This window comes from Coregonus lavaretus (assembly GCF_964263955.1).
Source record: "Coregonus lavaretus genome assembly, chromosome: 4".
Classification (NCBI taxonomy): Eukaryota; Metazoa; Chordata; class Actinopteri; order Salmoniformes; family Salmonidae; genus Coregonus; species Coregonus lavaretus.
Window position 1 is genome coordinate 3,513,563 of NC_139991.1, and position 26,566 is coordinate 3,540,128.

Sequence of the window (26,566 nt, forward strand, 5' to 3'; positions counted from 1 at the left end):
GTTTTGAGCCGACTTTGCCGTCGGCCGGGAGCAGCCCGGTTCCAAAACGAATGCAATCACTTAACCCGGTCTAAACTCCTCGCACCGGGGTAACCCGGGACAGATAAACGAACCACCTCATTGACGCCTCTGGCTCAAGCGGTCCTCTGTCATCCGGGTATCTGCCACCGAAAGAGTGTGGGTGAGGAGGCGGGAAATGGCGTCTGGGAGCACATCGCAGTATCAGCTACTAGACGGTTCGTAAAAACAGCAAAGGCAGAGAGGTACCAATAATAAGAAGAAGCTGCTGTCCGCACCGTGGCAGCCAGCAGTGCTTGATCAGTCAACTCGTTTTCGAGATACTGTGGAGTACTGTAAAGTAAGTAGGGATTATTTCAAGCGTCTTTCAGCATGTGTGAGTGACGTACAAATAAATATTTTCCTTTCTCGCCCCCATGGCATGGACAACAGCAATCTACAGTAGCTAGCCAGCCAACTTGATCTCTGTCTTGCTAGAATCTCGGCCTCCTGGTAACCCTTTTGCAGCGGAAAATTACTGAATGGTTTTGTAAATGTTGGTTTGATTTCTTGTACATTTGCAATAGTCTTGGCTAACTAACTATTGGCTAAATAGCTAGCTAATTGGCTAGATCCATGTTGCCAAGCTAGGTAGCTAACTAACTAGCGAAGTTTGGGTAGTGGTAGTTAAGTTTTGCTAAGCTAACGGTACACTAGCTAGCTAGTCAAATGTGTCTTTGGACAGAACAAGGAACTAAAATGTTATGTCCAGCCTCTCGCAATCTAAGTTTAATTTCATTAGCTAAATATTCTAACAGCTAAATGCATAACTAAACCGCTAACATTTCTCAGTTGAAAATGGACAGTGAGAAATGTCAGGTACAGTAGCTAGTTATCTAGGTACTGTATTTTTTGCTAGCTAGCGGGCTAGCCGCCACGGCTAGCTAACGTTAACTAACCTACCGCGCTGCATTCGAACGATATTTGTTACTTGTTAGCAGCTTGGGAACTCGCGTGAGGTTTAGCTAGCTATTTAGGTATTATTCGTGTCCTGTTTTCAGGCCTTCTACCTGGACACGAGTGGTCGGTAGCAAGCTTTAATTTCCCGCCCACTTTGTGTATGCAAGCCTGGATAGGGTTGCCGTCCATGGACATATGAAAAGTTAGTTGGTAACTAGCTATAGCTGTGGAACAAGTGCAAAAGCTTTCCATGTTTTCTTTTGAATTGCAACCAGCATTGACCCATTACACGAAGGAATCAGAAACATGTTGCACAGTGACAAGTCGTTTAACTTGCCAGAAGACATGAACAAACTTAGTTAGCTAACTAGCTATTTCAAGGAAGTGTGAGTGGTGTTCCCACTTGCCACTCATGTTGAACGGCCATCCCCTCATCTAACCATACCTCCCACATGTTAACATGTTATGTAACGATGCACTGCCACCACCAAACAATTAGTAGTGAGGGCGAATGAATGGGCTGTTGCAGTCACTATGGGAACTCTTTCTAGAGCCCCCGATTAAAGTAATTTAGCAGAAGCTCTTATCCAGAGCGATTTACAGGAGCAATTAGGGTTAAGTGCCTTGCTCAAGGGCACATCAACCAATTTTTCACCTAGTCGGCACGGGGATTAGAACCAGCGACCTTTTGGTTACTGGCACAACGCTCTTAACCACTAAGCTACCTGCCGCCTATAATGGACATAAACAGATATTTATGAAGTTGGTGCTGTATATTTCAGCAGTAAGGCCCGAGGGGGTGTGGTATATGGCCAATATACCACGGCTAAGGGCTGTTCTTAGGACACAGCCCTTAGCCGCGGTATATTGGCCATATATTACAAACCCGCGAGGTGCCTTATTGCTATTATAAACTGGTTACCAACGTAATTAGAGCAGTAAAAATAAATGTTTTGTCATACCAGTGGTATATCATCTGATATACCACGGCTTTCAGCCAATAAGCATTCAGGGCGCGAACCACCCAGTTTATAAAAGTTAATAGTTAGTTTATAATTTATCTTTATAATAATAGTTTAATGGTTCCAGCTGTGGGATATCAGACCGTGTACCACGGGCATGACAACATTTATTTTTACTGCTCTAATTACATTGGTAACCAGTTTATAATAGCAATAAGGCACCTCAGGGGTTTGTGGTATATGGCCAATATACCACAGCTAAGGGCTGGATCCAGGCACTCCACGTTGCGTCCTGCATAAGAACAGCCCTTAGCCATGGTATATTGGCCATATACCACACCCCCTTGTGCCTTACTGCTTAAATATACATGGGTTTTAACTTGAAAAAATCTTTGTTAGTTTACAATTGTACAATTTATGCACCCCGCATATAAGGAAAGCCCTGAACGTAAGATCGTAATTTCTGACTCACTTGGTGGAGGAACATATTGCCTGTAGCCTAATGTACATGGTAAGCTGTAAGTGGCACTTTCACTTTTTAATATAGAAAACGGCTGTGAGGATTTTAAGAATATTCACAACATATTGACACAATTACAATATTTATAGAATAAAAATGTAATTTCATCAATTATATGTGGAAATATGTATCTGCGTGAACATTATCAAGCCACCAGCAGATGAAGCAAGTGAATTCTCTTCTCCTTCTCTCTCCAGTTTTAGCTTGCAGTCTACAGTAGCTGGCTAGGTTTAGGATATTTACTAGCCCACACCAGTGACAAACTTAGCTATGTTATTGACATATGGCAGTACACAAACAAAATCGAGATCACTTATTTTGCTTCCTAGAAATGGCCACAAATTCATTCAGATATGGAGGAAGAGGATAGCTAGCTATAGCAAGCTAATGTTATCAGCTGCCTCTTCAACAATAAGTAACTGTGACAACATTGATCCTGTGGTCCTCTGTAGCTCAGCTGGTAGAGCACGGCGCTTGTAACGCCAAGGTAGTGGGTTCGATCCCCGGGACCACCCATACACAAAAATGTATGCACGCATGACTGTAAGTCGCTTTGGATAAAAGCGTCTGCTAAATGGCATATTATTATTATTATTATTATCCTAAGCTAAAATAAACTTTCCTATCGAGCAAAATACACAATCAACCTCTCCAAAGAAAACATGTATCTGGGGCTTCTCTGAAATGCCACCAGATCCGCGATCAGATCCATGGCCGACGTTTCACTCGGCAGGCTGTATAGAAAACTCCCCTGGAGCCACAGAATGGCCGAATTACCTCAACGCTCAGCCCCCACAAACACCTTAAACTTGCTCTGTATAGTAAGTGACCTCCGTCGTAGACAAAACTACTCTTTCCCATAGGCTTGTACTATCTATAGTATGACAGCATCAGCAGTTAGCTACCAACTACTGGCAGACATGTTTACATGTTGGTTAGTTTTATCAGTGTTATTTAGATGGAAGACGTGAGCTAAATGCGTTATAGCTAGCTAATGTTAGCATAGCTCTTTCACTTACCCGGTTCACTTCCATGCTCACTGAAGCCTATGATAATGCTTGGGCTCGGCTGGTGCCGCTGGCTGTTTTGAGATGCTTTAAAGCCACATTGGTGGTAGGGACTTTGAGAAGCAACTTCTTGCTGAAACACTCCTTCCATTGTTGATCGCCGTGGAAGTTCTCAGGGATGAAATGTGACCTGCAGATTGATGAGTAGATGCCCAATTCGCCCACCTTATTCCCTCTCATTAATCCCACTTTTGACAAAGTTTTTCATTCATCGTGTGACGCTGACCGCGGGGCATTGTGGGATTTTTTCCGAAGTTAGAGTTGATTTGGAGAACCTCAAACCCAACTTTTAGAACAACATAATATAACAATTGATTTAACCGTTTTGTAATTTGGGAACGTTTTCTTTGGGAGCTCTTAGTCACTATTATGTGTTTCTGGCATTGACAAATAAGTGCTTCACGACCTTTAAATTGTGCATCTGTGAGTTTGCATCATCCTACATTAAAATATTGAATTTGCCATATTTCATTATTTTAGGTTGCGCTACCTTCCTTGATGTGGACAATGTGTTAATACGTTACTCAAGCTCACATTTTTAACAGATTGGGGGGAATTACCCATCTTTTTTACCTCTGATTGGTGATGTTAGCATCAAAGTTTAGTCATCACGATGACATAAGATTGGTTGCTTAAAACAGATAATTATCTTTGTTTTTGTACTGTTGATTTTGTCACACGCTCTGGGGTTTTTAGGACTTCAGTTTCTAAATCAAATCTGACACGGCAAATTCCGGGTGGTCTCTCTATAAAAGTCGCTGGCCACATCAATACACAGATTTGACAGTCAAACTATCACTTAAATAGCAGCCAACCGATGTCACTTGATATCCTATGCCGGGTCATGATTCGTTGAAGTTAACAGAAAAGGTGTTTTGGTCACCACAGAAAAGGTGTTTTGGTCACTTTTCTGTGATGGCAGCCTCCTGAAATCAACATCCGCCATTCCAAAATTTAGATGGAAGCCTTCTACAATTTCTCATCTAACCAATCATATATAATTTAGATTATTCCAAGTGGTCTTTGTATAATGTACGTTTTAACAGTGCTTACAACCCAAACGTTTTGCCCCAGTTCAATTGATTTAAACGTGTAATCGATATGAGTGATTAACAAAAAAGCGTTGTGTTACACTTCAATGGCGACCCATTTCAATCAAAATGCAACACTTCACAATGTAGCTGGCTGTCTTCAAGTTGTCTTCTACCAGTCATATACAAATTATTCCCAGATTCCCTGTGGTTTTTGAGCTGTGCTAGTTTTAACCGGACGTGCAACCTGATTCCCCCCCCCCAATCGATATGAGTGATTTATTGCTACTTTTCAAACCAACAGGGTTTTTGGTTCATATGCCATTTATAAGGTGCTCATTTAATAAAATTAAGTTATTGTCAACAGGAAGCAGCCACAACATCTTTTTCAAACTATGTTTAAGGAATATTAATAGAACTTTCAACATTAATTTCCAATAGTATTCTACTTAATCAGGTAAAACTTGATTGAGTCCAAAAACATGCTGTGATTTATTTATTTTGATTATATAGCCCAGTGGATCCCAACCTTTTTCGGTTACTGTACCACCAACTGAATTTTGCTCTGCCCGGAGTACCCGCCCATGTGCATTTTACCAGTAGGCCCATGAGTCTTCTCAAGTACTCCCAGTGGGTAGGCGAAGTTGGGAACCACTGATATAGCCTACCAGAAATCGTGAAAACAGGTTTGTCTTGCCTACAATTAGGTACCGTGTTGTATGTCTTTTGGGAGTAAAGTGGAGTGTTGGTGATTAATCCAAACTGAATATTGATATTCAGTTTGGATACCAGGCCAACTCAAGATTGGTCTTGATGCAAACAATTTAACTGAACTTTTCATGCACTCCTTGGAAAATTATAAATGTGGTCATACACTAGGGCAGGGCTATTCAACTGGACGTTTATCAATTTAGAATGGCCCTTTGATTAATTCTGAACGTTCATATAAAAAAAGCAAAAAACATTCCAGCAAAAATGAGATTTTTTTGTGCCAAACGGAGTCCTCGTTCAATATTCTCCAATGGGAGAATCTGTTTTCCTGTAGTCCCGCCCATTAAGTGCTGTCAATTAATATCACCCAACATACCAGTTACAGCCAATCAGTGTTACTAACAGGGGTACAGGGTCTGTCTGCCCGTCTATCGGCCCTTTAACCGCGGATGAGATTACTACACTGCCTGATACACCAGAGCGTGCTTTGTGCTTAACTCTGGACTATCATAAACTTTATCCCATCAACATCCTAGCCTGCAACATCGCTTATTTTGTAGTCTGCTGAGAATCATGATCTACGTTTACATAATGATGTTCGGTGGCTAAACAAGGGTAATAATGCTCTCGAGAGCAGCCTATGTGAGCTTATGGAGGAGATGGTTGCTTTTTTCCGTGATTGCTGCCACAAGAAATCAACATATCTAGTGAAAATGCTTGAGGAGCTTGTATCAGGTAATTTTTTATTTTTTGTGACATCTTCAATCAATTGAATTGACTTAATTTGGGACTACAGGGGAGTCATTGACATGATTGGAAAAACTGACTTTTCAAAATGTTATTTTCTCCTGATTTAAGCTCAAACAAAACCTTCAATTTGCCTACACTGTGCAACTATATTCAGTCATCGGTACAGATCACTCCCGTGATGTCTGAGTTTTTAGATAAACTGAAAGCAAACTCATAAAATGTTGTTGCAAAGTTAGTCCCCACAGGGGTGGTGCAGTTTGTTATAGGAACCCGTTCTCTACTGATGCGGTGGGAGAGAGACTTCTCCGCAAAAGCTAGTCAACTGAGATATGCCATGCATAAAAGGTTTCTGTGTAAAAACGACAACAAAAGGAGAAAGAGAAAATAATGAAGAAAATGGGACAGAATTTGATGCTGGTCAACTGAGAGATGCCATGCATAAAAGGTTTTATATGTGTAAATAAAAACAAAAGATGAGGCTATGCATGTAAAACAGACAGGAAAGTAGAAGTTAATTAATGTGATGCAGGTCAACTGTTAAAGTACAAATGTGTTCTGTTGTTTAAACCATTTGATGCACTGAACTAGGCTGATCTTAAAGCACTCAAAATGAACTTCTATCAACATTTAATTTGAATGAAAGCTCTTTATAAGATTATAATATAAATACAGTGGGGGAAAAAAGTATTTAGTTAGCCACCAATTGTGCAAGTTCTCCCACTTAAGATGAGAGAGGCCTGTAATTTTCATCATAGGTACACGTCAACTATGACAGACAAATTGAGGGGGAAAAATCCAGAAAATCACATTGTAGAATTTATTTGCAAATTATGGCGGAAAATAATTATTTGGTCACCTACAAACAAGCAAGATTTCTGGCTCTCACAGACCTGTAACTTCTTCTTTAAGAGGCTCCTCTGTTCTCCACTCGTTACCTGTATTAATGGCACCTGTTTGAACTTGTTATCAGTATAAAAGACAACTGTCCACAACCTCAAACAGTCACACTCCAAACTCCACTATGGCCAAGACCAAAGAGCTGTCAAAGGACACCAGAAACAAAATTGTAGACCTGCACCAGGCTGGGAAGACTGAATCTGCAATAGGTAAGCAGCTTGGTTTGAAGAAATCAACTGTGGGAGCAATTATTAGGAAATGGAAGACATACAAGACCACTGATAATCTCCCTCGATCTGGGGCTCCACGCAAGATCTCACCCCGTGAGGTCAAAATGATCACAAGAACGGTGAGCAAAAATCCCAGAACCACACGGGGGGACCTAGTGAATGACCTTCAGAGAGCTGGGACCAAAGTAACAAAGCCTACCATCAGTAACGCACTACGCCGCCAGGGACTCAAATCCTGCAGTGCCAGACGTGTCCCCCTGCTTAAGCCAGTACATGTCCAGGCCCGTCTGAAGTTTGCTAGAGTGCATTTGGATGATCCAGAAGAGGATTGGGAGAATGTCATATGGTCAGATGAAACCAAAATAGAACTTTTTGGTAAAAACTCAACTCGTCGTGTTTGGAGGACAAAGAATGCTGAGTTGCATCCAAAGAACACCATACCTACTGTGAAGCATGGGGGTGGAAACATCATGCTTTGGGGCTGTTTTTCTGCAAAGGGACCAGGACGACTGATCCGTGTAAAGGAAAGAATGAATGGGGCCATGTATCGTGAGATTTTGAGTGAAAACCTCCTTCCATCAGCAAGGGCATTGAAGATGAAACGTGGCTGGGTCTTTCAGCATAACAATGATCCCAAACACACCGCCCGGCAACGAAGGAGTGGCTTCGTAAGAAGCATTTCAAGGTCCTGGAGTGGCCTAGCCAGTCTCCAGATCTCAAGCCCATAGAAAATCTTTGGAGGGAGTTGAAAGTCCGTGTTGCCCAGCGACATCCCCAAAACATCACTGCTCTAGAGGAGATCTGCATGGAGGAATGGGCCAAAATACCAGCAACAGTGTGTGAAAACCTTGTGAAGACTTACAGAAAACGTTTGACCTGTGTAATTGCCAACAAAGGGTACATAACAAAGTATTGAGAAACTTTTGTTATTGACTAAATACTTATTTTCCACCATAATTTGCTAATAAATTCATTAAAAAAACTACAAATTGAATTTTCTGGAAAAAAAAATCTCATTTTGTCTGTCATAGTTGATGTGTACCTATGATGAAAATTACAGGCCTCTCATCTTTTTAAGTGGGAGAACTTGCACAATTGGTGGCTGACTAAATACTTTTTTCCTCCACTGTAACCTTTTTCAAATCTGTCCCCCGTAAGAATTTAGTTGAATAACCCTGCTGTAGGGTAAACTGAGCCACGATAAAATGAGGTAATACCCTGTTTACATTTTTAACAACTTTAAATCACTGTGTCACACTGCTTCAAACATTTTTTTTTTTAGCTTTTTTTTTTAAAGTGCTCTGGTATAATGGTGTGCAAGTCGTGTGTATGCGGGAGTAGCTAGCATCTAGCTACTATAGATGTCATTTTCTTTGTCGCATGTGTAACAGCTGGTTGTAATTTCAGAAAAACAAGTCTGGGGGCAGTGAAAATGGATAGTCTGTACTGTAGTTTTTAGAAATATAGCTTTATCCACAACCTTACTTGATTTGTGTATTATATATCCATAGATTTCCTTTGTTCTTAGAAAGAAAAAAGGAAATCCTCTTCCCCAGTATAGTGTTTCTGGTGCTGCTGGCAGCAGCCTTGGTTTGTTGGAAACTGTGAATGAGTCATGCTTTGAGATGGTAAAAAATAGGCATGCTGTGACTAGAGGAACTGTGTGTGTGATTCATGTTCATTGGCTCTTGCATCCATGCTGAGTTCTGCAGGCAAAATTGAGGCATGCCGTTTCTGCTGCATTGGAAGTTCTGCTGGCTCCTTGGATGGTTTAGCCCAGGGGTGTTAAACTCAATCAGCACACAGGCCATATTGGGAAAAAAACACAACAAATTTGCGGCCCAGACATAGCCTATTGTTTGTTTTTACAAAAAAAAATGTGCATACAACCGCAACCCAAACGGGCAATTTTTTTATTGCCAAGAAAATGGCCCTTTATAATATCCACTTATGTACATAAAGCTGTATATAGCATTTTAACATATTAAAACAAAAGAGATTAAGTCATGTTTGTCCAGCCTTTGCTGCTATGCTTGCAGATGTGCATAATATGCTGCGACCCTAATCAAAAAGTATTTCATAACTCCCAAATAACAAAAACATAACTAGGTAGTTGTAACATTTAAACATGTTTTTCATTTTTTTGCACTGCATGGATCACTAGTGCAGTTGAATGCAGTATTTCTGTATGGTGCACTCAAAATGTATTGTAGTTGAGTAGCAAGCCTAGGTTACTGCTCATGTTGTCATAGGCCTACATTTCTCCTTTGCATGGTGTTTTATTGTAAGGTTTTGTTTTTCGGTTATTCATTGTTCAGCTTTAAATCAAACCCAGACTTCAACATTTTTTGTAGCCTAGGAGGACTGTACGGTACACTTTCCCTTTGCTGCGTGCTGTAAGGGACACACGAAAGCAGAGCAATTGACATTGAATTCACAGATGCAAGCGCTGTAATTTCATAAAGCAGAGGACTCAACTGTTGACTCATTTATACTCGCTTGTGTGTCCTATTGTCCTTTAGTAGTCATTTATACCCGTGTGTGAATCCTTTATCTTAACTTTTTGACAACAAAGATGACATTTTCTGTAGGCTACAGCAATGACCAGTTGGAACTGAAACTTGGCTTGGACATTTAGACTACAACACCTTAAACTTTTGGTTTGGGAGAAGATTCAGTCAGTGCCATTAGTGATATGATACAGCACGCTGGTGTGTGTGGCAATGCACTGCTGTTTGCCGTGCAGCACGTTGGCAGTGCTTGCTGTGACTTGTAGTGCAGCGCATCATGGGCGGCATGGAAGCGGGCCAAAATGAATTGATACCCCAAATCATTGTGCCTTTCAGATAGACATGTGTCATGGGCCGGATTCGTTCCGCGGGCCTTGTTTGATGCGTGGCTTAGCCTAACAGAGAGCTAGGTTGTTCCTTCATTCATAAATGTTATTTACTGGCTATATTGTTTGGGAATACCATTTTTTTTGTGTCTCTGGATTTGAAGCTATTTTTAATCCATGACTTGTTGCAAACCTTCATGCTCCCCTCTCCATTGCGGCATTGGATTGCTCACACTGACTGACACCCCTGTGCCCATGGGGCTTGCAGGCATTACAATTACACTAATGCTGTCATATTACATCAATAGTAGCACGTAACATCCCAGTTATGCTAGTTCAACATCACAGCTATTGCTTCATCACGGTGAAGACTAGTGTTCATTTGTAAATAATCCTCCCTCTGGCATGTATTGAATAAGTCTGACTACTTGTCTTGTATCTATGGAAATATTGTACAAGGCACATACGCTCCCTGAATCCCTGCCCTGTAATCAACTGCTAATTTCATTTGGGTAATACATTTATTTTTGTCCACCACACGTTTTGACAAGGGATGGAAACTTTACAGTAGTGACTGAAAAAAGGGATGGTGTGTTCACATTCCTCAATGTTTATCTGAAGTAAATGGACTTTGTTATATTAGGATCTGTTGAGAAAGTGTGATCACTGTTTAGGCCAGGCCCCATGGTAATGTAATGCAGATTCAGTGGGTTTCTCTGCAGTGCAATGGGAGTGGTGGATAGAGAGGGCTGTGTGTGTCTGCACTGTCTGGCAGGGTGCCTGATAGGTCCTGGACATGTCTGAACAAATTTCCATCCAATGGTTATGTAATGTAACATGCTGACCAAACTTGTGTCTCAAAATAAATGTACATGTTATTTAATAATTTCATCCAAACTGCTTGCGCGCGTCAACGAGTGTCTGCGTAGCCAGGCGCGAAATAAAACTTGGTTCTATTTTAGACGCGTGAAGCGCTGCAAGTACCGCCTCTCCCATCTACTCATTGGTTATTAGGAGCATACTAACCCACGTGGATGATTTGAAAGATGAACGAGGTCCACTCTCCAGTCCAGTCGGTTGCAGTAATGCACCTTAAAGTTGGTTGCCTACTGCCATATAAAAAAAACAGAAGAAAAATGAATCAAAGAAAACGAACTAATTAGGTTTCCCCTTTTTATCGGTGGATTAATAGTCGGAGAAGAGAACACACGATTGTGTGTGACTCAAAATGGGTCAGAATTCTACAAAGATCCAGCAAAAAAATACCATATGCATGTCAGGTAAATGTTAATGAAAACAATAGGTCCATCTCATCCCATCAGGAGAACATTGATCAACTCTCATCAAGAAAATGTAATTGTATTCATAATCCCTAATGTCCTCAGATACTTTTGGTGATCAATTTGTCCCATCAGTTGGTCAGTTGTTAGATAAACACATTCACTGAAGTAAGTAGTCTTGAGTACTCGTTTGATGGGTCTTTGGCTCACTTGAGGCAGCAATGATGTACTGTGATGCAAAGGAAATGGTGTCTTGAATGCAACCAGATGTTAGCAGCAGCACTTTTTCTGATGGTGTTTTTTGTTCACTGCAGGTTTTCAAATCACCAGCTTATCCACACCTTTTAGCTGTTAGGCTGTATATTATGTGAATGTATGAAGAGGGGAAAATCAGGTCTTTCACTAACACTGTTTTTTCTCCTTTCCCTCACTCTTCCCACCCAATCTCCCCCATTTGTCCGCTTTTGCCATCAACCCGCTTTGCTCTGTCTGTCCTCCAGTCTTACATGTGACTCTTAAAACAATGAGGCTGAGAATGCGGAAGGCATCTCAGCAGTCGAGCCCTGCCCATGCGCCCCGCCCATCCCGGACCAAGCGGAGGCATTCAGAAGTTGAGGAGTGCACCCCGACAGGTGGAGGGAGAGGCCTGCTGTCCACCATTAAGAAATTAATCAGAGGAAATGCTGTCAAGGTGAGCCGTCTCTCCGTTATCTGTCTCTGAAATGGCACTCTGTTCCCTATGTAGTGCACTACTTTTGACCAGAGCCCTATGAGTCCTGGTCAAAAGTAGGACACTATATAGTGAATAGGGTGCCATCTCTGGGATGGATTTGAGTGTCTGCGCCTAACTGGCACTCTGAGTAACATTCCCCCCTCCAACATTCCACAGCTGTTTGATCACTAAAGTTACATGCAGTCCTTAGTTAAACATTTTAGCAACATGTTATGTAAGCTGCTCCTTTTTGCACCCCTCCCTAGACCTTTATTTAGCACCTGTCCAGATTTAAGAAGTAAAGTCTGTTTCAGTACCCAGTGTTATGTTTCCCTAGAAATGCATGGTGGAATGCAGCGGCTTGTCTGAGAACTCCAGCAGTGTTCTAATTTTAGCGGTGGCTCTAGAGATTGTAGAAGGATAGTAGGTAGTGGGGCTGCACGATTAGGAAAAAATAATTTAATTTCAATATTTTTGGGCTAGATATTGCAGTTGCGATTTTCCAACACATGGGTGAAAACTTGGTAATTCCATCAGACCTGTTTAAAACATGTGTCCGGGTAGAGAACACCATTTCTAAAATGAGATCATTAGTTAATACATACTGTGCTAACTGAATACAAAACCAAATTAAACAAATATTTTCCAACATTGTTATACATATGATAATAGATAGGATTACTACACTTACATATGAACAAACATAATTTAACATCAAAATATAGCAGGGTTCCCCAACTGGCGGGCCAGATTTGGCTTGCAGGTGGTTTCATTTGGCCCCCCAAGTTTTCTGAGCAAAAATAAAGTGTACATTTGTGTTGTTGGACATAAGACTGTAAAAACACCAGGAAATCAGCTCCAATTGATTTTAATTTAGGAAATCTTTTCCCAAGTATTCCCATGTATAATAGAGAGACGTGATCGTAAACAATGTTTGAAATTATTATGTTTTAGTGAAATTGTTATCTTTTTTGAGCTTCTTGCGGTCAATATGCAGTCTACAAATTATTTGTAATTTATGTTCTGGCCCCCTGACCATCCACTCAAGAAAGAATCATCCCACGGCTGAATCTAGTTGATGATCCTTGAAATATATAGTGTGCTAAAGCGTAGCATGTTATTCATTAATCAATTAATAACATGAGTTCCTGTTTTACCATTGAGTTCTTAGTTAATTATTTAAAGTTAAGTTCATTATTTATTCAGCCAGCCCATAGGCTGCAGATGGAATAGGAGGCTTATGATTGTACTTATGTATAAGTAGGCTGAATCATTATTATAATTGAAATTATAAGTCAAAGTTCCTTTAAAAACATGTAACCTACCAATTTGCAAAGTGCAGCCTGTGTCCAAAACATTGGAGTCTGGTCCAGTCATTCAACGCGATGGCCTTCACCATGTTTGCACCGTTATCGTTATACACACTTAATGCTCCTCGTTCAGGGCCCAGGCGGCTAAAGCTTCTCTTAGCCCCAGAGCCATGTTTTCGCTTGTGATCTCTGGGGAAGTAGCCTATGGTGTTTGCAAGCATGGACCTTCCAGTTGAAACTCTTCATCAATAAAATGTAGCCTACTGTCAAACTAATGTAGGGCTCGGTTGTTATATTAGTGATATGGGGGGGGATCGATAATTGCATATCGGGCTATTGTTTGTAACGATATATCGTATTGTTTTGACTATCACATTATTCTTTTTGCTCTAGTTGACTGTACCTGCACCAAAACTCCAGTATTTTCCCTTCATAGCTTGTTCGCCATCTGTTTTAATAGGGAGCCAGTTTTGTTTTCTGCACTTTTATTTCCATGACTGCTCAACTCGTTTTCTCATGGCTCTCTTATCCCTCTGCAGCAGACATACAGTACCAGTCAAAAGTTTGGACACAGCTACTCATTCAAGGGTTTTTCTTGATTTTTACTATTTTCTACATTGTAGAATAATAGTGAAGACATCAACTATGAAATAACACATATGGAATCATGTAGTAACCAAAAAAGTGTTAAACAAATCAAAATATATTTTATATTTGAGATTCTTCAAATAACCACCCTTTGCCTTGATGACAGCTTTGCACACTCTTGGCATTCTCTCAACCAGCTTCACCTGGAATGCTTTTCCAACAGTCTTGAAGGAGTTCCCACATATGCTGAGCACTTGTTGGCTGCTTTTCCTTCACTCTGCTGTCCGACTCATCCCAAAACATCTCAATTAGGTTGAGGTTGGGTGATTGTGGAGGCCAGGTCATCTGATGCAGCACTCCATCACTCTCTTTGGTCAAATAGCCCTTACACAGCCTGGAGGTGTGTTGGGTCATTGTCCTGTTGAAAAACAAATGATTGTCTCACTAAGCCCAAACCAGATGGGGTGGCTTATCGCTGCAGAATGCTGTGGTAGCCATGCTGGTTAATTGTGCCTTGAATTCTAAATAAATCACTGAGTGTCACCAGAAAAGCACCCCCACAGCATAACACCACCTCCTCCGTGCTTTACGGTGGGAACTACACATGCGGAGATCATCCGTTCACCCACACTGCGTCTCACAAAGACACGGCGGTTGGAACCAAAAATCTCAAATTTGGACTCCAGGCCAAAGGACAAATTTCCACCGGTCTAATGGCCATTGCTCGTGTTTCTTGGCACAAGCAGGTCTCTTCTTCTTATTGGTGTTCTTTAGTAGTGGTTTCTTTGCAGAAATTCGACCTTGAATGCCTAATTCACACAGTCCCCTCTGAACAGTTAATGTTGAGATGTGTCTGTGACTTGAACTCTGTGAAGCATTTATTTGGGCTGCAATTTCTGAGGATGGTAACTCTAATGAACTTATCCTCTGCAGCAGAGGTAACTCTGGGTCTTCCATTCCTGTGGCGGTCCTCATGAGAGCCAGTTTCATCATAGCGCTTGATGGTTTTTGCGACTGCACTTGAAGAAACTTTCAAAGTTCTTAATTTTCCGTATTGACTGTCCTTCATGTCTTAAAGCAGGACTCCCCAACCCTGTTCCTGGAGAGCTACCGTCCTGTAGTTTTTTGCTCCAACCCTAATCTAGTGCACCTGATTCTAATAATTAGCAGGTTGATAAGATTAATCGTGTTAGTAACACCTGGGGTTGGAGCGAAAACCTACAGGAGGATAACTCTCCAGGAACAGGGTTGGGCAACCCTGTCTTAAAGTAATGGACTGTCGTTTCTCTTTGCTTATTTGAGCTGTTCTTGCCATAAAATGGACTTGGTATTTTACCAAATAGGGCTATCTTCTGTATACCACCCCTACCTTGTCACAACACAACTGATTGGCTCAAACGCATTAAGAAGGAAAGAAATTCCACAAATTAACATTTAAGAAGGCACACCTGTTAATTGAAATGCATTCCAGGTGACTACCTCATGAAGCTGGTTGAGAGAAAGCCAAGTGTGCAAAGCTGTCATCAAGGCAAAGGGTAGCTATTTGAAGGATCTCAAATATAAAATATATTTTGATTTGTTTAACACTTTTTGGGTTACTACATGAATCCATATGTGTTATTTCATAGTTTTGATGTCATAGTTTTGATGTCTTCACTATTATTCTACAATCAAGAAAAGCCCTTGAATGAGTAGGTGTGTCAACTTTTGACTGGTAGTGTAGGTGAGCAATATGTTTGGAACATTGAATCACAATAAAATCAGTGTCAAATCACAATACATATAGAATCGCAATACATATCGTATCGGCACCTAAGTTTTGTGATATCGTATCGTGAGGTCCCTGGCAATTCCCATCTCTACGTTAGGCCTATCTTTTGGTCTAGTATATGTTGTAGTCGCGTAATAATCAACGTGAGCTCTGTTTCAACTTCTCCATTAATTTTGTTATACAGCGTTGGGATGGTGACTTGAGAGATGGACTCTTGCATCCTGTCCAGCTTGTTTATCCTCTTTAAGCTTTGCTGACTGTAAATGTGAACCATGTCTTTGGCTATGTGATAGATGGGTGATAGCCTCTATGATTTATATGTCTGCGCAATGTTTTTTTGAAGGGCGTTACACTTGTCAATGCCTGTTTAAAGTAGGTGGCTAGCTGTGGCTGAGGGACTTTGCTGCTGTCGGGCACTTTTTTCACCATTGAAGTAGGGGATGGTGGTTCTTCAAATGATTGAATGCATTTGTTGTGTTGCCTCTTGTTGTCGCCACAACTCTGAGGCACTTTTTGCACAACACATGCATTTGGTTAACATCGGTTTGCCTGTACCCGAAATACTGCCATACCACTGAAGATGGGCCCTTTGCCACCAAATCGCCGTTCTCGTTAGCACTAGCAGCACTCAAGTTTCCCACACACTGATGTAAATCCCTTTCTCTCCTCACCAGCATCTAACTGCATGCTCTATGTGGGACGCTTATGATTAGCCAGCATTAGCATTCCATGCAGAGTGTGAGAGACCGCTTGTTTGGTCAGCATCCTCTTATTGGAGATGGTACCGTAGTCTAGTATTTGTTGTTAAACAGAGTGTCAAAGAAAGGAGAGAAAATCACAGCCTGGCGATATTGCAATTTTCTATCTGAATTTGATTAATCGTGCAGCCCTACTAGGTAGCTAGGGTTGGCTGAAACAATATTCCAGGAGAGAGATGATCCCCCTGGGAAGGCATATGGGTTCTTTCTCTTGGAACATCGTCACTTGGCGTACTACAAGTCCTTTGTATATCCAACCAGATATGAGTATGAGTCAGAATTCCTTGGGCCTTCTGCTAGTGGGTGGATTCAAAATTAAATGTTGGGAATACTGTAAGAGATTTTGAATGCGGTTTTGATTTTGGCTTATTCTACAGTTAAATGCTCCTCACATCAGTTCTGAAATGTGAGTTGTGTTTCTACCTCAGGTAGAACAGAAGAATCCAGCGAAGAAGACGCGACTCACCTGCGACATAGACGACAACCTGATCTCTTCCACACCACAAGGTGGCGATACCCCCAGGAGGACAATCTCCAGGGTCAGCAGGAGAAACTCAGTCAACGGAGGTGAGTTTGCAAAGAGCGTGGAGGATTAATTGAAAGACGGGAACAAAACCTTATCCTGTTCAGTAATCATACCTTGCACACCAACAGGAGTTTACATGCCTTGATAAAGCGACTTATCATGTTGTCCTTACCTGCTCCTCACCCTAAACCACAGAAGCGACAAACCATGACACGAACCATGACACCAGTAGTAAGCCTGTGAAGCCCAATGGGAAACTGGAGGAGGCGGCGGCAGAGACTTTGACCAGTCCGCCTAGAACCACTCTCCTGGGAACCATCTTCTCTCCAGTCTTCAACTTCTTCTCACCAGCAAATAAAAATGGTAATACTCCAAAATGATGCTAGGTAGAAGAGTGCCAAGTACTCTGCAGGAACTTGACTTAAAATATGTTAGATTGGCCTACATGTTTATCTCTAACTTTCCCTTTGTCGCTCCTCTCTGCACTGGTAAATGGCCTACTATATTACCTCGGTCTTCATTCTACCTTGTATGATGCTTGTTTGTTATGTTATTGTATTTTTTATGTTGTGGTCGAAACTAATTTCCGCGTGGAACTACGGTAATAAGTAGTATAAATATAATATAGTAAGCTAATGTAATTTTCAGCCACATCAGGTTCGGACTCCCCAGACCAGGCGTTGGAGGCTGAGGAGATCGTCAAGCAGCTGGACATGGAGACGGTGGAGGAGACCCCCACCTCCACAGAGGAAGTGTGTACGACTATGCCCCTTTACCCCAGCGACATGCTGCCACCCCTGCGGCCCCCACACCCTCCAGAAGTGCCCGTCGAGGAAGAGGTCGTCACAGACACGCCTCCTCTCACAGGTAGCTGGAGATAAAGAAATGTCTTCTTGGTATAGAGTCCATGTCATTATGGACAAGGATCATTCTCACTTCACTCTCTCCTGCCCATTTCTCGTGGTCTCCTCCTTCCTATCCTCTCAGCCCCAGGCGCCCCTCCAGAAGGAGGCTATGTGGAGGCACAGCCCACAGCCCCTGCAGAGGGGACATACGAGGAGGACTGGGAGGTCTTTGACCCGTAAGTACAAATCTGCTCCCTCTAAGCAAAATATTCCAGCCTTAGTTGAGGCCAAAATATGAATGTTTTAGAATTAATTTTGATCTTGTGAATTCAAAAAATGAACAAAATATACTGAACCAAAATATAAACGCAAAATGCAACAATTTCAAAAAGTTACAGTTCATATAAGGAAATAAATTCATTAGGCCCTAATCTATGGATTTCACATGACTGGGAATACAGACATGCGACTGTTGGTCACAGATACCTTAAAAAAAAAAAAAAAAAAGAGTTAGGGGCGTGGATCAGAAAACCAGTCAGTATCTGGTGTGACCAATATTTGCCTCATGCAGCGCGATTTATCTCCTTCGAATAGAGTTGATCAGGCTGTTGATTGTGGCCTGTGGAATGTTGTCCTACTCCTCTTCAATGGCTGTGCGAAGTTGCTGGATATTGGCGGAAACTGGAACATGCTGTCGATCCAGAGCATCCCAAACATGCTCAATGGGTGACATGTCTGGTGAGTATGCAGGCCATGGAAGAACAGACATGTTTTAGCTACCAGGAATTGTGTACAGATCCCTGCGACATGGGGCTGTGAATTATCATGCTGAAACATGAGGTGATTGCAGCGGATTAATGGCACGACAATGGGCATCAGGATCTCGTCACGGTGTCTATGTGGATTCAAATTGCCATCGATAAAATGCAATTGTGTTCATTGTCCGTAGCTTGTGCCTACCCATACCATAACCCCACCGCCACCATGGGGCATTCTGTTCACTATGTTGATATCAGCAAAGCGCTCACCCACACAACGCAATACACGTGGTCTGCGGTTGTGAGGTCGGTTGGATGTACTGCCAAATTCTCTAAAACGTTGTAGGAGGCGGTTTATGGTAGAGAAATGAACATGAGATTATCTGGCAACAGCTCTGGTGGACATTCCTGCAGTCAGCATGCCAATTGCACGCCCCCTCAACTTGAGACATCTGTGGCATTGTGTTGTGACAACTGCACATTTTAGAGTGGCCTTTTATTGTCCTCATGCTGTTTAATCAGCTTCTTGATATGCCACGCCTGTCAGGTGGATGGATTATCTTGGTAAAGGAGAAATGCTCACTAACAGGGATGTAAACAAATTTGTGCACAACATGAGAGAATTAAGTTTTTTGTGCATATGGAACATTTCTGGGATCTTTTTATTTCAGCTCATGAAAGATTGGACCAAAACTTTACATGTTGTGTTTTATATTTTTGTTCAGAAAAACATGTTCCAGTGTTTTTCATTGAAAGTCCTGTATTTAACTCTGATTTGTTTGATTTGGTTTTGTCCAGGTATTTCTTCATCAAGCATGTACCTCCACTGACAGAGGAACAGCTGACCAGGAAGCCTGCTCTCCCACTAAAGACCCGCAGTACACCTGAGTTCTCCTTGGTCCTCGACCTGGTGAGTGATGATTACATGGTGCTCATCTTGAGACTAAAAGGCGCTGCATGGTCAATCCGATGTCTGCATTGGCCGTGCAGTTTTTACAATGTTACAGCCTCTGCAGAAGTCAGGGCATTCATACTTCCCGGAGCTGCTCAGTGCTGTTGAGCATAGCTGTTGTAAAGGAAGTGAGTTTGTTTATACAGGACCACCCGCCCCCACCTACCATCAACCAATCATGTCAATGCGACGCCAGACGGGGCCCTCCTCATTGTTACAACATTTGGGAGGCACACGGCGATGCGGTACAGAGCTCAATTTGGCCTCTGCATGCCTCCGGAGGCTCCGCAATTGCGTCACACCCTGTGTATGGAGCCTCCGACCACATTTTTGGATCAAGCATAAATTGGCTTTTACTTTAAATGGTACATCCACTTAAAGGGTATTGATATGGTGGTTTGCAACTTACAACTATTTTTGTGATTCCTACCAGGATGAGACATTGGTGCACTGTAGCTTGAATGAGCTGGACGATGCAGCACTTACCTTCCCGGTCCTGTTTCAAGATGTAATTTACCAGGTATACAGAAGTCTTTGAGATTTGAGAGGCATTTCTATTTTAAATGGGACATTATTAAGCATTTGTGACTTTTCCACCAGAGGGTGCTAAAGCGGTGCCTTTTATAGACAGCCACAGGTGAACGTGGGAGATGCAGAATCAAAGTTTCTAGTAGAAACGGAGGCCTCTGTATACTTTGTACAAATAACTGACACTTTGCTTGTCTGCAGGTGTATGTGCGGTTAAGGCCGTTCTTCAGAGAGTTCCTGGAGCGCATGTCTCAAATCTATGAGGTAAACTGGCCTTCCTTTTCTCCTATTTAATTCTAACAGTTTATGGAAAGATTACTGTTACTTGCATTGAGCTACTCTGAAGTGAGAAACGTATTCAGTTGTCTTTTCCTCGTTAGATCATTCTCTTCACTGCCTCAAAGAAGGTTTATGCAGACAAGTTGCTCAACATCTTGGATCCCAAGAAACAGTTGGTTAGGTAAGTTAAATGTTTCTTTCTCATGTTTCTTTCTACCCCTTCCTTAATTTAGATGCATTGGAAGTCCAAATATGTTGTATGTTGTTTTTGTAATATAATACCCAGCCTTAGCTTTGACATGCATGTATAGTGTTCTCTGTTTGCATGAGATTACAGTTGCTGTGTATGTTGTTTGTGGATTTTGAGGCTGGGCATGTGCTGCGTCTGTGATGTTCAGGTGTCAACATATATATATATATATATATATATATTTTTTTTTTTATATCTATCTTTTTATTTATATCTTCTTATTTTTTTACATTGTGGTTTGACTGAATTATTGATAAACAGACATGTAGATTTGGCAGTTTATTTATTTTCCTCCTCTCCACTAACCCTAGACACAGGTTATTTCGTGAGCATTGTGTCTGCGTACAAGGAAACTACATCAAGGACCTGAACATCCTTGGAAGAGACCTGTCCAAGACCGTCATCATTGACAATTCACCACAAGCCTTTGCATATCAGGTGAGCCTTTCAGCCCCAAGTGACGTCTGTAACCCAACCTAGCACAGAGTAATTAAGCCTACTGTTAACATTTAAATGATATTCGCAGAATTTATATATGCTATTATTGTACAATCCAATACAGAGTATACCTTCCTATATCCCTACAGCTTTCCAATGGGATTCCCATTGAGAGCTGGTTCATGGACAAAAATGACAACGAACTCCTGAGGCTGGTCCCGTTCTTGGAGAAGCTTGTTGAGCTGGTACGTTCAAGCTACATTTTACAGTGAGGGGGAAAAAGTATTTGATCCCCTGCTGATTTTGTACGTTTGCCCACTGACAAAGACATGATCAGTCTATAATTTTAATGGTAGGTTTATTTGAACAGTGAGAGACAGAATAACAACAACAAAATCCAGAAAAACGCATGTCAAAAATGTTATAAATTGATTTGCATTTTAATGAGGGAAGTTAGTATTTGACCCCCTCTCAATCAAATATTTATGGCTCCCAGGTGTCTTTTTATACAGGTAACGAGCTGAGATTAGGAGCACACTCTTAAAGGGAGTGCTCCTAATCTAAGTTTGTTACCTGTATAAAAGACACCTGTCCACAGAAGCAATCAATCAATCAGATTCCAAACTCTCCACCGTGGCCAAGACCAAAGAGCTCTCCAAGGATGTCAGGGACAAGATTGTGGACCTACACAAGGCTGGAATGGGCTACAAGACCATCGCCAAGCAGCTTGGTGAGAAGGTGACAACAGTTTATTCGCAAATGGAAGAAACACAAAAGAACTGTCAATCTCCCTCTGCCTGGGACTCCATGCAAGATCTCACCTCGTGGAGTTGCAATGATCATGAGAACGGTGAGGAATCAGCCCAGAACTACACGGGAGGATCTTGTCATTGATCTCAAGGCAGCTGGGACCATAGTCACCAAGAAAACAATTGGTAACACACTACGCCGTGAAGGACTGAAATCCTGCAGCGCCCGCAAGGTCCCCCTGCTCAAGAAAGCACATATACAGGCCCGTCTGAAGTTTGCCAATGAACATCTGAATGATTCAGAGGAGAACTGGGTGAAAGTGTTGTGGTCAGATGAGACCAAAATGGAGCTATTTGGCATCAACCCAACTCGCCGTGTTTGGAGGAGGAGGAATGCTGCCTATGACCCCAAGAACACCATCCCCACCGTCAAACATGGAGGTAGAAACATTATGCTTTGGGGGTGTTTTTCTGCTAAGGGGACAGGACAACTTCACCGCATCAAAGGGACGATGGACGGGGCCATATACCGTCAAATCTTGGGTGGGAATCTCCTTCCCTCAGCCAGGGCATTGAAAATGGGTCGTGGATGGGTATTCCAGCATGACAATGACCCAAAACACACGGCCAAGGCAACAAAGGAGTGGCTCAAGAAGAAGCACATTAAGGTCCTGGAGTGGCCTAGCCAGTCTCCAGACCTTAATCCCATAGAAAATCTGTGGAGGGAGCTGAAGGTTTGAGTTGCCAAACATCAGCCTCGAAACCTTAATGACTTGGAGAAGATCTGCAAAGAGGAGTGGGACAAAATCCCTCCTGAGATGTGTGCAAACCTGGTGGCCAACTACAAGAAACGTCTGACCTCTGTGATTGCCAACAAGGGTTTTGCCACCAAGTACTAAGTCATGTTTTGCAGAGGGGTCAAATACTTATTTCCCTCATTAAAATGCAAATCAATTTATAACATTTTTGACATGCGTTTTTCTGGAATTTTTTGTTGTTATTCTGTTTCTCACTGTTCAAATAAACCTACCATTAAAATGATAGACTGATCATGTCTTTGTCAGTGGGCAAACATACAAAATCAGCAGTGGATCAAATACTTTTTTCCCTCACTGTACATGTTTTACTCATGATTGGATAGTAATATTCTGTTTTATTTCTAAGCCATACATGCTTGAGCTGTCATTGACGTGCTTTGCAATGCCCCCAACATTCATTCATTTTTTGTAGCCAACTACCTGTCTTTTACTAAATGAAATGGTTGCACCACTAACCGAGAGAAATCATCTCTTTAAATCATTGGTTTAGGTTCATATCTATGTGGTATTAATATGTTCTATGTCTGTCTCCTGTGTTCCAGAATGAGGATGTGAGACCACACGTTCGAGAACGGTTTCGTCTGCACGAGCTTCTTCCCCCAGACTGATCCCTGGAATGGACGGACACAATGGGACAGAAGAAATAACCAATTATTGAATAAACCAACAAACAGATGTGTATAAAGCCCTCTTTGGATTACAACATTGCCATTACTGTTGAAGGTTACACTTTTTCTCTCTTTTTTTTACCCCACATTGTTTTTTGCATCGATAATGACAAGTCTCAATTTTTTTGAAGCAACATCTGGTTAAAAATAATTTCTAAAGCCACATGTATAGATCACATTACTGTGGGCAAGACCAAGAAGGCTCCTCCTTTTTGACTGGCTTTTCTTTCTCCCTGCTTCTTATCGGAGGGGCCAAGGTGCTGTCTGTCTGGTTGGACTAAATGTGTTAGATGACAGAGAAGAGGATTATACTTGCTCCCTTTGGTGCTTTCATAGGACTGTTGACAGTGACACTCATTGGCTACAGACCAATTTTAACAGGAATGGCCAGTAATGTGTGTATGTTTTGTGTGTGGGTACATAGCTATTGTTTTTCTTTCCATCTTGGGGTTTTTACAAGTGTTTTACCTGTAGCCTATAGGATCTCATTATGCATTCCTCTAGCTGAATTGCTTTTTTTTGTAGACACTCATTGAAACTGCAATTTCTTCTTTTACCCCATTTCACAATGTTTCATTGTTTGCTTTTTTCTGCCTATAATGTTTTATAATGGGGATATGTAGGTGTTGTCCAAGCTTGTTGATTGGAAATTAATATTGATGTTATGTTAGGATATCCCCATGCTATGTCAAATCAAATTGAACGAATCCAGAACTTCCTGTATAAAATTTGTTTGTGGTGGAAGTACTTCTGTTTAAACAATAGTGTTGGCTTTGTGTTTGAATGAATAGGACACTTTGCCAATAAATCAATTAGTATAACTTTCAAAGAAATTTGCATCAAGGGACAGTTCATCATTTGTGACTAAATGTCCCCCACTTCTCAAGTTAAGTGTTACAGACATTTCTTTTATTGTAAAATGTATTTGTCATTCATATATTTAAATGTATTATTTTTACGCAACCAAGTTTTTAAAAACTTTTTTTTAAATGGATATGTCTAGTATTGAATTATAACTAATGTAGATTGTCTCTGTCAGCGTCTCACCCCTGTCTGTTACTGGAGGCATATGGATGGATGGCTGGGTCCTGAAACAGCCCGATGTGTAGCACCACCAGCATATAAACTGCAAGCCTCATCACTGTGGTTTAAACCCAACCTGCCTCTAGTAGTTTTTTGTTTTAGGAATTGGTTTTATTATATGGATTTAAAGCCTTTCTTTTAAATGCAGTTGAAAGAGGCATCGTTATTGGAGAACCTTCGTTATGAATGTCTGTCTCTGCCCAGACTTGGAAGAGTTGTAGAAAATATCCCATGATGCATTGTCAGATATTGTACCTAATACTTGTCATTTCATGTGGCCTAACCAGATCCCAGCTCATAGACACTTTATTGATGACAAAAACCATAAAGAATTACACCCAAAAATGGTTACCCTTCCATGTCCAGTCGGCCCTTTTGTTGATATTATGGACTTGTACATTTACATGGTCATGTATATGGTGCCATACAAACCTCCTTCCTAACCTGATCTAACATCGCCACCCATGTAATCTCTTTTTCCTCATTGGAAGTGTTTATAAGTCTGAGACAATCAAGCCTCTAAGCTCAAAACACTCAAATCGGAAAGGAAATTCTGGTCAGTTTGTTAGTTGCGCTGTGTTTTTTGTTCTAAGTTGAATTGTGCCCTGCGAACAAAGTTGTTAGGTGAATCCAACTGTGCCCTATTCCAGCTAATCATGCATGTCATCTTGCCAAACATCTGAGGGACTAAGGGTAAAACTCTGTAGAGTACCAGTCCTTTTAGCCTGCTCTCTCATTGCCTTTCTGGAAATCATCGCCCTATAAAACTGAACTGGCATAGATGAGTTACACTATTACAGGGCACAGTTTTTTTTTTTTTGTGGCAATGCTAAATATTTCCAGACTATGAATGTAATTATTTTCCCACACTTTATCCCAAAATGGGGAAAATAAATTAACAAATCAAAAGTCCATGTTCCAAAGGATCTATCAATTGCTTAGATTTTCTCTGCTTTGAAGGGTGCACAATGAGATAATTTTTTCACCATTATAAAAAAATATATAAGTAATGAACACCCTATTCTATAACATTTTCAAATATGCAACCCTATCCATACCCACTTCAGCGGTTGGTTGAGAGTTGGCCCCTAGGAGGATGAACCCGCTCCTTAAATGGGGCCTGGCACTTTTCTATCAAGGGAGAGCTTACTTTAATTGTTTAAGAGCAGTAGTGATTTTGTTTTTGAAGGATGGGCTATTTGACATGTACATCCAGTTCATTTTTATGTGTATTATACCAGTTTTATTGTACGATGGATATTGTACAATACATGCAGCTTTGCGTTAAAAGAAAATCCTTAAAGGAAAATCTTTTTGTATTTTTTATTTCAAAAGGCATGTCATCTACTTTTTAAATGTATTCATGAAGATTTAACTTTACATCAGATGGAGTGTTTTTCTTACAAATATATGTGTATGTTTAGTTAGGACAGTGTCACTGAACTGTTAGAAACCTAGCATGTATGTAGAGAATCTTGTTTTGTGGGAAAGTCCTGAATTAAATTTTAATCTTGGCACTTTTTCTGCAGAAAAGAGCAACTGTGTTAATTAACTTTTTCAATTTCCATTGAGATGTATTTAAAATGTATTTTAAATGCTTAAAATGACATCTTTGTTAGCCATGTTGTAAAATGTACATACCAATTGCATTGAAGTATTGAACAAAGTTTTAAAGTTAAACCATCCAGCATGCTGTTTTTCTTTCCTATTGAACATTGTATTTTAACTCTTGGTAGTTTTATTTTGATGAGTTGGTTCTTTGAATCAGCTGTGTAGTGCTAGGGCAAAAAACAAAACGTGCACCCAGGGGGGCCCCAGGACCAAGTTCGGGAAACCCTGCTCTAGATCGTGGGTATTCAACTCTTACCCTATGAGGTCTGGAGTCTGCTGGTTTTCTGTTCTACCTGATAATTAATTTCACCTACCTGGTGTCCCTGGTCTAAATCAGTCCCTAATTAGGGGGTAACAATGGAAAAAATGCAGTGGAACTGGCTTTGATGTGCACAGTTGAGTTTGAGGGGTCTAGATTCTCCAAATTCATTTTACTGATGAAGGAGAAAGGAAGATATTTTTTGGGGTGCAGGCCTGCCTACTGGTTTCCAGTTATAACACTGAGAAACTGAGCCACTCTTGAACATATAGTCCCTTATCCTGTTTTAGCCTGTAACAAACACCAGACAGAATAGCCTACTTAAACATTGTATTATTTGATATGGTTTATATAGGCCTATTTCATACGTTCTGATATGTGTAGACGTTTATTAAATCTTTGTCTATCCTAAGCGGGGACAG

The 26,566-nt window shown here is 41.2% G+C and overlaps 1 protein-coding gene across 2 annotated transcripts; it reads left to right on the forward strand.

Annotated features, from left to right (window-relative positions):
* The first annotated feature begins 166 nt into the window (after positions 1–166).
* LOC311127333 (CTD small phosphatase-like protein 2-B) lies at positions 167–24,614 on the forward strand. 2 transcript variants are annotated; one of them, XM_084159154.1, is made up of 13 exons: positions 167–358; positions 11,742–11,932; positions 16,809–16,947; positions 17,102–17,269; positions 17,555–17,773; positions 17,894–17,987; positions 19,308–19,419; positions 19,895–19,981; positions 20,191–20,253; positions 20,370–20,449; positions 20,830–20,956; positions 21,106–21,201; positions 23,066–24,614. In XM_084159154.1, exons 2-13 carry the CDS (start codon positions 11,765–11,767, stop codon positions 23,129–23,131), a joined length of 1,419 nt encoding a protein of 472 aa, XP_084015280.1. In that variant the 5' UTR covers positions 167–358; positions 11,742–11,764; the 3' UTR covers positions 23,132–24,614. The 2 variants fall into 2 exon arrangements, with proteins under 2 accessions (XP_084015280.1, XP_084015279.1); XM_084159153.1 differs by having other exon boundaries at positions 270–358; positions 17,564–17,773; positions 23,066–24,347.
* The last annotated feature ends 1,952 nt before the right edge of the window (positions 24,615–26,566 follow it).

Coding starts and splice junctions, on each gene's coding strand:
- LOC311127333 (XM_084159154.1), top strand. CDS start 11,765: ATGAGGCTGAGAATGCGGAAGGCATCTCAGCAGTCGAGCCCTGCCCAT. Junction 17,774..17,893: donor AGACACGCCTCCTCTCACAG/GTAGCTGGAGAT, acceptor CTATCCTCTCAG/CCCCAGGCGCCCCTCCAGAA. Junction 21,202..23,065: donor TGGAGAAGCTTGTTGAGCTG/GTACGTTCAAGC, acceptor CCTGTGTTCCAG/AATGAGGATGTGAGACCACA.